This window comes from Cololabis saira, chromosome 20 (assembly GCF_033807715.1).
Source record: "Cololabis saira isolate AMF1-May2022 chromosome 20, fColSai1.1, whole genome shotgun sequence".
NCBI lineage: Eukaryota > Metazoa > Chordata > Actinopteri > Beloniformes > Belonidae > Cololabis > Cololabis saira.
In genome coordinates this window covers 13,853,225-13,865,388 of record NC_084606.1, presented here as the reverse complement: position 1 = coordinate 13,865,388, position 12,164 = coordinate 13,853,225, and the positions used below count along the sequence as shown (strand labels likewise).

The 12,164-nt window shown below is 42.2% G+C and overlaps 1 protein-coding gene across 5 annotated transcripts in view; it reads left to right on the top strand.

Annotated features, from left to right (window-relative positions):
- The window catches only part of nrxn2b (neurexin 2b), a 966,013-nt gene that overhangs the window by 224,713 nt on the left and 729,136 nt on the right, over nt 1-12,164 (top strand). For 4 of the 5 annotated variants that reach the window (XM_061710646.1, XM_061710647.1, XM_061710649.1 and 1 more), the window contains exon 4: nt 2,053-2,082. The exons of the other annotated variant lie outside the window; for it this stretch is intronic. In XM_061710646.1, coding sequence (XP_061566630.1) covers nt 2,053-2,082 — 30 coding nt within the window. The remainder of the gene's footprint in view (nt 1-2,052; nt 2,083-12,164) is intronic. 5 annotated transcript variants of the gene reach the window in all.

Here is a 12,164-nt window from a genome sequence, read left to right as displayed (position 1 = left end):
CCAACAAACGCAAGGATATTAGGCCAGGAACTTTTTCAGAGTCAAAATAGAAACATAAATCTCACAGCAGTAATATCGGCATATACGTACCGGTACGTGTATGTCTGTATAGGCACTTGTGTGATAATGTGTGTACGTGAATTTATTTACGTCTTTAAAGAAAGCAGAATGAGGAAAGTGCCCACAATATCATTTGCATCACCCCCTACTGGCTTAGACCTGTAGCAGCATTGTAACAGGAAATTCTCATGGCAACACTAGCCTTCGCCAACTATATGCAATACAACAAGGGGAGTTTTAAAGTGAATCTTGAATGTAACAGGGTTTGCCTACATCCCAAATGCAGACTGGCAGCTGCTTTAGGAAGAAAGCAGCCTCATAACTGAGGCTGAACTTTCCATTTTACTTTTGGAAACTGCGCAAACCACAAGTAAGCTTGTCATCTGAGAGCGAAGTGCTCTGATGGAATGATATTGATCTATACCATCTCAGATGTCACTACATGCAAAGAAGTATGCTTGTGATTCCTCGCTTCCCACGTGTGCTTGAATGCAGTTCCATCAGTGTGGGGCTGTGATGAGCGTGCACTCGATCTTTTCACTGGTCGGCAGCTCCTCCACACTTGCTGGCTTATTATCTTGACTATCTTGGAGATGCTGAGAGTGTGAAATCAGTGTCTGATGTTCTCTCTCCTCTGATTGGGTAATCTCTTGTTCCACACTCCAGTCCAGAAGGTTCGTTTAGTGATGAAAACCTGTAATGTGAGTAGAAATGCCTTCTCGCCTCAGTCTTTTTCTCTGTTTTGAAAAATTTGAATCATAGATATGCAAGTAGATTGACCTGAGCGGCTCATCCACTTATTACCAATATATGGGAAACTCTGCTAATGGCTAAGATATACTTTTTTTGCTTTTTGAATGCCAACCCTGTGTAATGGTAAATTCTGTTGTGTAACACTTGTTTGTTTGTTTCTTGTTGTTTGTTATTTGTTTATTTTGCACTGCATTGCAGTGTAGCACTGCACAATGGTGCTAAATTGTTACTGAGATTTGTTTGTAAGTTGCTAATGTCAAGGGGTTTATGTTGGAAATAGGATTGAGCACAGATTGGAAAGATTTGACCCCGTTTACATACCATCCTGCTTGGGAACAAATCCAACTTGTTTCACCATTATTTGGGAATTTCCTGCTTTAGGTTGTCATGTTTTTTGTTGTTGTTTTTTGTCTTTTCTGTTTCCCTTTAATAGTTTTCTTGTAAAAAAAATACTTGCCAGAAGACATGGTGTTTTGGATGTCTAGTTCATGAACTATATGCATATATATATTTTGACAGGATTCAACCCTAATCCATTCAAAGAAAGATAGTAGAGGGATTTAAGGATATATGGGCATTGTTTAGTGAGTGAATTGGTTTCTCTGTACTGTGGCCTTGTACAGATGTTACCTAATGATACTCGATCACCAGCAACAGCAGAGTTTGTTGTGGACATTTGTCTTTTGAACTGATCTGCATGTTTGGCTAGATCTGAGAGTCAAAGCCTCCAGTTTTCTAGAGAACTATGCATTTCTTTATGGGTTTCCTAGATTTATCTTTGACCCCCTCTTTGCGAGATTCTTAACTTCTAGAGATTGTTTTGTGATTTGCGTACAAGGCAAGAGACAAGTAATTTAGTTCAAGCCTGCCAAACAGTTCTCTGTGTGTTCCATAAAGTACTCCAGAAGAAAAAAAAAAGCATTTGTGTGAGCAATAGCCTTCGGGGGTTGCGCCAAATCAAAATGCTTTTTTTTTTTCTAAATCCCCCCCACACCTCACTCAAGAAGTGTTTGCTTGTTTCCTGTTACTATTCGCTCTATCTTTCTATCTTTCACTCTCTTTCTTGTTCTTCTTTTCTTTTTTTACGTTTGGTTTGAACTCTGACATCCAATCTGCCCCAGGATGTCTGTCACAAACTGCAGTCCAACGTTGTGACAATGCTTTTTTTCTTCCCGTGCCTTTTATGACCTTCTTTTCTTGTTCTTTCTGTTCTTTTTTCTGTTTTTTTCCCCTTTCAAGGTCTGGCGCACCTGACGTTAAACGACCAAGGTATGGGTTCATTCCTTTTTTATTTTGGTTCAGTTTATTTTTCATTTCTTTTAAAGAGGAATTGAGCCTGTTTGCTCCGAGTTGCTCGATACTACTGCTCTCCCGTACAGTTTCCTCCTATGCTTTTTACCTTCCCTTTGTGCCACACCCTTACACTTTTTTTCCCATATTCCCATTCATGTTTGAGGACCTTTCCTCTTTCTCTTGTGGCCTCTCCCATCTTTGTCATTTTCCACCTCTCCATCATTTTGGTTCCACCTCTTGCTTCACCTTCCTGTCCCTGCTGCCATATCTTTGTATTTTGCTGTGACGTCCACCAATGTTTGTCCCAGACTTTGTCCCATCCTATGGCTCACATCCTAGACCCCTCATCTGAATGCCTTTGACCCCAATGACCTGACGTTGGGACTGAAGGTTAACGCCTTTCTGCTATTCCCTCTGTTTCTGTTTAAACTACCACAAAAACATGAAAAAGAAAAGAAAACATTTAAAACTTGATTTTATTGAAAATGTGTTTGTTTCAAAATGTGTTCAGGCTTCCATTTCCTAACACTTTATGAGAAAGTGTTGTTGAATGCACAGAGTTTCTCGTCACCACTCTGCTGACATTCCCATTGTTTGGCAATCAGATTTTTTTTATTATTATTATTTAGATTTGTTTTAATGTGCAAGAGTTTTAATTCTGCTGATTCTTCAATGACATGTTACATGTTTGACATGAAAATGTGCCTGCAAATGTTTTGAAATCAATATGAACACTAGATGTTGTTATTCTGTCTGTCTGTACAGCACTTTTAACATGCCACACCACAGCTGTTTAATGTCTTCCACATTTTGCTCTGTTCCTATTCCTTGAATTTAAATTTCATCAACTTGTGAAAAAAGGCCTGAATTAAACTCTCATTAACAGATTTTATATCTGCTTATCGCACAACTCAAATGCATTTTAAACTACTTACCATGTGTTAAAATGTTCCTTTTCTTCACAGTTATGCACTCCTTATTCTCTGCCCTTTGTCAGCCTCTGGCCTCTCAATGAGGAGCGCTTATTGAACATAGTGTTTAAGCATATTTTACAAGAGGGAAGTGAATATATGTACAGTTCATTCTCTGACCTTTGCTGGAATGGGACAACGTCCCTTCTTCTGTCAAAATACCCCACATACCGGTACCTCAAAGGGTAGAATGAAACTCATTTTAATAACCATTAACATTTGGTGTTATTCTTGCTTCTTTGTGCTTCTTTAATAGAGGTTTCCTCTCATCTTAATATTTATCAAGTTACTGAACAAATAAGATACGAAGATAAGTTCCGAATCAAAAAGTTAGTTCAGCCATAAAGCATTAAAGCGGCCACTATAACAACGTTTTTTTTTCTGCGTGTTTCAAAGCTTTGTTTGGTTGTCTGAAGTAATAACAAGCCCATACACTTTGTGATAACACAGCCCTGTTACTTTGTTTGGGGCCACGTAAATGTCAAAATATGTAATTCATTGAGACGTTGAGATCTTCAGGGTACTTTGACAACACAGACGCAGATCACAACAGCTTTCTCATCTTTCCTTTCCATCTTTATGTTTACATTGTACAGCATTTGCTGTACTTATGAAGTGGGTAGTACAAAGCTGTACCCCTGATTTCAAAAGGGTGTAACTTGAAATAAATTTGCTGATATGCCAACAAACTTTAGTGTTTGACGACATATCCAATGTGCTTTTTATCTCCCTCCATGCTGGACTAAGAGCTGACTTTGCTGTTGTATCATCTTTAGGAAATATAGAGAGTTTCAAGTAGGAGTTTGAGGATACATAAACACTAAACGCTGGCTAAGATGTAAACATGTATCATCAGAAGATTCTCGATTCTGGCCAGAAAAAAAAGAAAAAGGAAAAAACAGAAAGAAGGCCCAGATCCACAATCATATAGAATAATGGCGATGAGATTATTGTTCGGTATTGGTCATTTTATCAAAGAGACAGACTCAGATGGCATTTGAAGTTACCTGGTCTCAAAGAATATCTTTGGCTCAAACACAAGTCCTGATAAATGGATGGAGATGAAAAAGGGTAGGAATAGAGTATGCAATGAGAGAGAATGAAGCAAGATGAAAAGAGCACTGATGGATCGATAACAGTGAAAGAGATGAAAAAGAGAAAATACATTTCAACAAGGTATAGTTGAGACAATCTCTGAAACCAAATAAGATTATGCTTATGTCATGTAAACATGTTTTTAGTAAAACAAAACAAAATCAAGATTGAAAAATATATTCAATTCAGAGCTAAAAACCAAAATGTTAATGTTTTCACAGTTTAAAAAAGGCAATAAGTTGAGTAGCTAAAAAGGACAGGGAAAATCCTGATCCTGCAACCTCAAGCCACTTCCTGATTCAATGAAACGTCATAAAAAGAAAAAGAAAGAAAAAAACTGACATAGATGCGGCAAGTTATATAGTACAGCCAAGTAAAAACATACAAATTGTATTATATAATCCAGTAGGCAAAAACCAGAAGCAGGAAAATTGTGCCTGTAGCACTAAACAGTAGTAAAGACAGGAACACACTTTGCAAAACAAAATCATTCATTCCTAAATGACACCCTGCTGTCATACACAAGGAGTATTCTATTATATCCATCCAGATTTTGTGGCTGTAGTGGCCTTTATTCAAAATATAGACAGGAAGGGGGTAGAGAGAGAGAATGGGGACAACATGCAGCTAAGGGCTGAAGTCCAGAACTCGAGCCTGCGACCGCTGCAGAAGGACTGCAGGCTCAGTACATGGGCCGCTTGCTTTAACCACTATGCCACCCAGCAGCCCCGATCCATCTGTCCATTTTCGAGCCGCTTATCCTAAATCGGGCCACGGGGACAGCAGTCTGAGCAGAGTTGCCCAGACTTCCCTCACCCCAGACACTTTCTCCACCTTTTTCAGGGAATGCTGTAGCGTTCCCAGGCAGCTGAAAAACAGTTTCTCCAGTGTGTTCTTTGTCTTCTCACGGTGTCTCCTCCTGGTGGGTAATGCCTGAAAAACCTTTCTATGGAGGTGTCCGGGGGGCATCTTATACAGATGCCCAAGCCACCTCAGCTGACTCCTCTCAACGTGAAGGAGCAGTGGCTTGACTCCAAGCTCCTTTCTCACCCTATCTCTAAGGGAGCACCCAGTCAACCTGTGGAGGAAACTCATCTCGTCTGCTTGTATCCGTGATCTTGTCCTTTCAGTCATTACCCAAAGTTCATGACCATAGGTGAGGGTGGAAGTGTAAATTGTCTGGTAAATCGAGAGCTTTGCCTTTAAACTAATTTCGTTCTTTACCACAATGGTACAGTACACCGACTGCATAACTGTGGACACTGCACCAATCTGTCTGTAAATCTCACAATCCATATTTCCCTCAGTCATGAACAAGACCCTGTGATATTTAAACTCCTCCACTTGAGGCAACACCTCTCCACCTACTTGGATAGGGCATACCACCCTTTTCCGGTTGAAGATTTGGAGGTGCTGATACTCATCCCAGCCGCTTTGCATTCTGCTGCAAACTGCTCCAGCACATACTCAAGGTCCTGGCCTGATGAAGCCCATAAAACAACATAATCTGCAAAACACAGAGATGAAATCCTATGGTTCCCAAAGTGGACTCCATCCCCTGACGCCTAAAAGTCATGTAATAAAGATTATGAACAGAACTGGTGACAAAGGGCAGCCCTGCCGAAGTCCAACATGCACTACGACCCTTAACAGAGGGCTCTGGATCCCATACTCGTAGAGCATCCCCTACAGAATACCACGAGGGACACAGCCGAATGCCTTCTCCAGATTCACAAAATACATGTGGACTGGTTGGGCGAACTCCCATGAACCCTCAAGCACCCTGTGGAGCGTAAAGAGCTGGTCTAGTGTTCCATGACCGGGACAAAAAACGCGTTGTGCCTCTTGGATTCGAGTTTTTGACCATCGGCCGAATTCTCCTTTCCAGTACCCCAGCGTAGACCTTCACAACCCATTCATGAATAGAAGGAAAACAAGGACTGTTACATCGCCCAGATTGGCGTCACCGGGGTCCCACCCTGGAGCCAGGCCTGGGGCTTGAAGGTGAGTGCCTGGTGGTTGGATCTTTCCACAGCCTGGCTTAGCCCAAAACCGCCACTTGGGCCTGCCTGCCAATAGGCTCACCACCCGCAAGAAGGGGCTGGTGCAATGTGGTTTGGGTAGCGGTCGTGGCAGGGTGCCTCAATGACCTAATCCTTGGACCAAAAGTCTGGCATAAGGGTAATTGAATGTTGCCTCACTGTGAGGGAAGGAGCCGGAGCTTGTGCAGGAGTTTGAGAGGTATCATCGATATCAGAGATTTTTTTTGCATAACTTGGGCTCTGGAACCCAGCTCCTTGAGAGGGGCTGGACCATACCCTACTCTGGAATTGTCCAAGGTCAGTGGCGACGAGCTGGTGTGGGCTTGCTAATAGCTGCCCAGCTCAGCCACCATGTGTTGGAGTTCACCCTAGTGAACGAGAGTCGCTTCCTTGCGCCTTCGGGTCATGAATAAGGCCTCTTTTTGTTGTTTGTGCCTACAGGCCAAACAGCAGTACAGAGTACCCAGCCTTCTTGGAGACCCTAGGAGGGGTACTTGATAATGGTTCTGACTGGGGACTCCAGTGTTCTACTGGGGGACTTCAACGCTCATGTAGGCAAGGACAGTGATACCTGGCGTGGCGTAATTGTGAGGAACGACCTCCCCGATCTGTTCATAACGAACACCATGTTTGAGCATAATAGTATCCATCAGTGAACGTGTCACCAGGACGCCCTAGGCCAGAGGTCGATGATCGTCTTCGTTGTTGTTTCATCTGATCTCCGGCTGTATGTCTTGGACACTTGGGTAAAGAGAGGGGCGGAGCTGTCAACTGATCACCACCTGGTGGTGAGTTAGATACGCTGGTGTAGGAGGAAGTCAGACAGACCGAGCAGACCCAAACGTATTGTGAGGGTCTGTTGGGAACATCTGGCCGAGCCCTCTGTCAGGGAAGTCTTCAACTCTCATCTCTGGAAGAACTCTCAGATCAGGGAGGCTGGGGATATTGAGTCCGAGTACACAGTGTTCTCTGCCTCCATTTTCGACGCGGCAGCTCGAAGTTGTGGACGCAAGGTCTCTGGCGCCTGTCGTGGCGGCAACCCCCGAACCCAGTGGTGGACACCAGAAGTAAGGGAGTCAAGCTGAGAAGCAGTCTTATCAGGCCATGATAGCCTGTGGGACTGCTGATGCAGTCGACGGGTACCAGCAGGCCAAGCAGTCCTGGAGGCAAAACTTCAGGTCTGGGAGGAGTTCGGTGAGGCCATGGAGTACTGTCAGTCAGTCTGGAAGAAATTCTGCCAAACTGTCCAGCGCCTCAGAAAGGGTAAGCTGTACTCTATCAACACCGTTTACAGTGCGGTTGGGGAGCTGTTGACCTTGACTAGGGACATTGTCGGACAAACCCACTGACATGCCTTCCACTGAGGAAGGAGAGGCTGTGTACTCCATCACCCAAGAGTCCTGAGGCGAACAGGTCGGGAACAGGCAGGGTCGGAAACAGGTGATCTGTCCAGGGAAAACTGCTGGAAAGTCAGGCATGACACAAGAACAATCTGGCAGTGACTGGCTGGGAGTGGAGTGTTTAAGTAGAAGCTCAGGGCTGATTGCAGATGCGGAGCAGGTGTGGAAGGCAGGAGAAACCATAGTGACATGAGCAGGCAGAGCTGGCAGGTGAGTGAGGGAGGTATGGAGCTGGAGTGGATGTGACATTTATGGAGTTTTAAGAGAGAGTTCTCTGTATTTTGGATTTTTATAATGCAGGTATTTATTTATGTATGTTCTTTATGTACAGAGAGATACTACATTTTTATTATTGCGTCAAATTGTGTGACCGAAGTTAATTCTTAGGAATAGTGAATGACTTGGACAAATTCCAGTAAAACTTCTGTTGACTACACAAGACATTTCATAGCTATTCAAAAAAGCAATATTGCCTCAATTAAACATTTGGAAATATAGCCCATATTATTTAAAATGCTGTGTTACATGACAAAACATTTTAATACACTTTGAAAATTAATAATAAATATCCATAATTTATTAATATTTATTTTAAACCACTTGTGTCCTTGGGACAAAACAGATTCCTGTTTATGCCTCACTGTAACAGCACAGGGAGGGTAATGTCACTTCTTAAAACATGTTTTATTGCGCCGTGTATTTCATCTATCTTACCTCTCCTATCTGAAAACAACAAAACATGTGCTGCAGGTGAAGAAGAAACATCTCTCTAACGTACTGTACATTGTTTACAAAGTCATGCTGAGAATACTGAAAGGGGGGAAAAATACTTTTTATATCTTAAAAAAAAAAAAAAACATTTATTCTGTTTTGTCCCCTTTAACAATTTATGAGGCTGGTCCCATCAATCATTTTGATTCATCCAGATGGGTGGAAATAAGGTCCATTAGCTATTCTCTGACCTTGGCTCTTTTCCCTTCACCGCTATCTTTACGTGCAGCATGTATTTCTGCCAAATCTTCATCTCTATCTAAGATCTAGAAATCAGTTTTTACATTTTTTTATTTTCCTTTTGCTCACTTGTGATGTAGCCTGTCAGAGCTGCTGAAATGCTCAGGTAATTCAAAGAACATCTTAGGAGACAAGTCCTGTCAAACTGATTCATCTCCATATTATAGTAACCAGTTTTTAACGTGATCTGGGTAGACAGTTACCTATCCCTTATACCTATATATCACTCAGCACCTATAGGCAGCTGCCCAGCAGCCATAACACAGGCAGATATGTGGGCATAATGCTTTCAACCATTGCAAACTGATCTGTTTACTGTAGCCACACAGTCAGGTAGATAAACATACACTGACATAATGGATTACACCAGTGAAACAGAAAATCTGACATATAACAATTTCACCTTTTCCAGTTTTTTCTCAGAAAAGAGGCCTAAGTTCAACATGAGACATTCAGCTGGTCTAAATTTGCAGGACTTAAGAAGATGTGTTTTAATTTACTTCAAGTACTACATCATATAATCCACCTGATTTACATTTTTTTGAAAAAAAAAAACAATTTTGTACTCAAAGATGTCAGATTAGGCCGATATTTTTGTTCTTGAATACCTTATTTTATGCCACATTTTATGCCACAATGTATGTATATATATATATATATATATATATATATATATATATATATATATATATATATATATATATATATATATATATATATATATATATATATATATTATTGTCAACTTTATTGACTTGAAAAGCTGCCCCCACATTTTTATATGTGCATTTTTTGATAATCAACGTTTTTTTTTTTTTTTTTTTTTTTTTCATTACAAATAAATCTTCCAACATACTCAAAGGCCATCTGCTTGTGTCTCGAAATGTGCTGCTACACCTTCATGCTCTGATTCTTACCTTCACTTTTCCTGACCTAGTTGGACTACGGCTGTTTACTTTCAGACTTCTTCAAAAACATGTCTTCCAAAACTCCCCTAGCCTGAGTTCCTGATTTGAGTCTGACAACAATCAACAATGCTTCCTCATGCATATATGCATAATGCTTCCTCATATATATATATATATATATACACACGGCGGTTCTAGGATTTTTCTGAAACAGGGGCCATCATGGGGCCAAATGTAACCTTCAGGGGCCAACAGTATTAAGCCCCTTTCACATAGAGGGGCACTTCAGGGGCCAATCAGATTACATCGGGGCCTCGGCCCCCATGGCCCCACCCCTAGATCCGCCCCTGCATATACAGTATATATTAGGGATGCTGCCGGATCGCAGTGCAGGGGAAAACTGCGATACTAGCACTCCATTCAAAAAGTCCGCTCCAGCTTTTCCATCCAGCACTTGCTTCTCACACACGAGGAAGAAAGGAGAGGGGAGAGAGAGAGAGCATAAAATATCAGCGGTGTGGCTTTGAAGCAGAGGTTTTCAACTGGTTTTGTCTCAGGCCCCCAGTCTCGCGCTCAGCAGCCACGTTGATTTTTCCCAGTGGCCAGCCGCGGTACTGCAACAAAAAATCCCATGGGGCCCAAAAAGCTTTTTTCCCATAGGCCACAATAGTAAAAGAGAAGCCTCTAAAACTGTTCACAGGACACCTCCAGCTGTAATCACCGTTAATTACTAATCTTTGTATTCTATATTTTTAAGTCAAGGACTTTATATCCATCAAAAATGTTTTCTAACGGCCAGAAAAGTCAAATAAAAGTCTCTTTCTGGGCGTGACGTCACGGCTGTGTCCATGCCGTTCTCAATGCCCCGGGGGATCATGGGAGGTGACTCAACTGCGCATGCTCTATGGGCCCGATAACGTGGAAGTAAAACCACGCGGTGAGGGGGGAGGGACCGCCCCGGGACGACAACCCATTTGGCCACTTGCTAACCTCTTCAACCCACTCATTAATGGAACACGGATCTGGAAGTCGGACACCATTTGTCAAAGTCTTGTTAAAGGAGCTTGAGGCCGGATTGTGGCAGGATTTATGAAAAGAATCCATATACATTTTAAGTTTTCTAGTAATAATGTCAGCTGAAGCGTTCCAAACCCAAAAGAATGAGCCCTCTAGTGTATCTCTCCTTTGCCTTGAACAGGCTGTGTGCTGCAAAATGTGCTGCAATTCGGTCCCGAATTTCCCGCGCTGGGCTGCAGATGTGACGTCACATGACGCTGCATGTGCGTTCTCCCCGTTCTCCCGTGCCGGCTTCACTGTTGGCTGCAGTACCCCCAACGGCCGTCGTGGTGAAGGGTGGCGCTAGAGAGTCTCATTTCTTAAAAGGAGCCTCAAGCTCCTTTAAGGTAAAATTTGCGATCTTTAGTTGATAATCCCCTTGCATAGCTTGACACGCTGTTCATCTCCGCCGTCTTCTGTTGCCAAAATGCGCGCACATACGTTCTACGTCATCATTGTTTACAAACACAAAAAGGGTCTATACATCCATGGTTTTGTCTCAGTGACCACCATTATGACCAGGGCTGCACATAAGTGGGCCGCCAGAGCGCCGTCAAAATCCACAGTACGCTGTAAATCTTGTGCTGCGAAGCGCTTTTACGTACCAACAGCTGGGGCTCATATTATTGGTTGTGGCCAGACCAGAATACTAATATTAAAAAATCTATTGGGAGAGCTTTTCCCCAGAACTGCCACTCAAAGTTGGTACTGGCCAATCACAGCGCGTCCTTACTCCCCCTCCATGCTCGTTGCGGCGGTGGGTTGGGCAGGAAGAGATGGAAGGATCTATCATCACAAGCAGCTTTACTGAACAAACCCTGACATGTCTCGTCAAAATGTCCAAGAAGCAAGCGCCATTAAGTAATTATTTTGGCGTTCCACCACCACCAACTACAAAGAGACGCCAAACTGAAGCACTACCCGAATCGAACAGAAAACGTGTGTTCGCCGAGAAGTGGCTGCATGATGTTACGCAGCGACGTGTACCGTACGTTTGCGTTCCCGCGTATCCTACCCCGTAAGCTCTGCGTTGGTGCAACGCGGAACCATAAATCAGCCAGTGTCCGTCACTGCATGCAGCAGTTTCCTGCACCAGCAAGACGCTGCTCTCTGATTATGGCTCACAGTTTATGAAAACCCAAAATAAAAAATAAATTAGAGAATATTTTATGAAATCAATAAACAATTCCATCATCAAAATTATAACAAATAAAGGTTCAACATATGTTGCTTTGCATGTAATAAGACTAGGTAATATATTAGTTTCACCTTTTAAGTTGAATTATTGAAATAGATTAACTTTTACACCATATTCTAGTTGAATTATTGAAATAAATTAACTTTTACACCATATTCTAGTTGAATTATTGAAATAAGTAAACTTTTACACCATATTCTTCACCTGAAGCAATATTCTACACCTTGGCTGATGTGGACGTACATAGCATAGGAGGCTATTTCAGCTGCTATATGGTTGGCTGTCTGTACAGTCATGCAAGTTCAATGCTATTAAAGAACACGTTTTTTCATATAAAATAAACACATTTTTATGCAGTTTAGAAGTTTTGGGGCTTT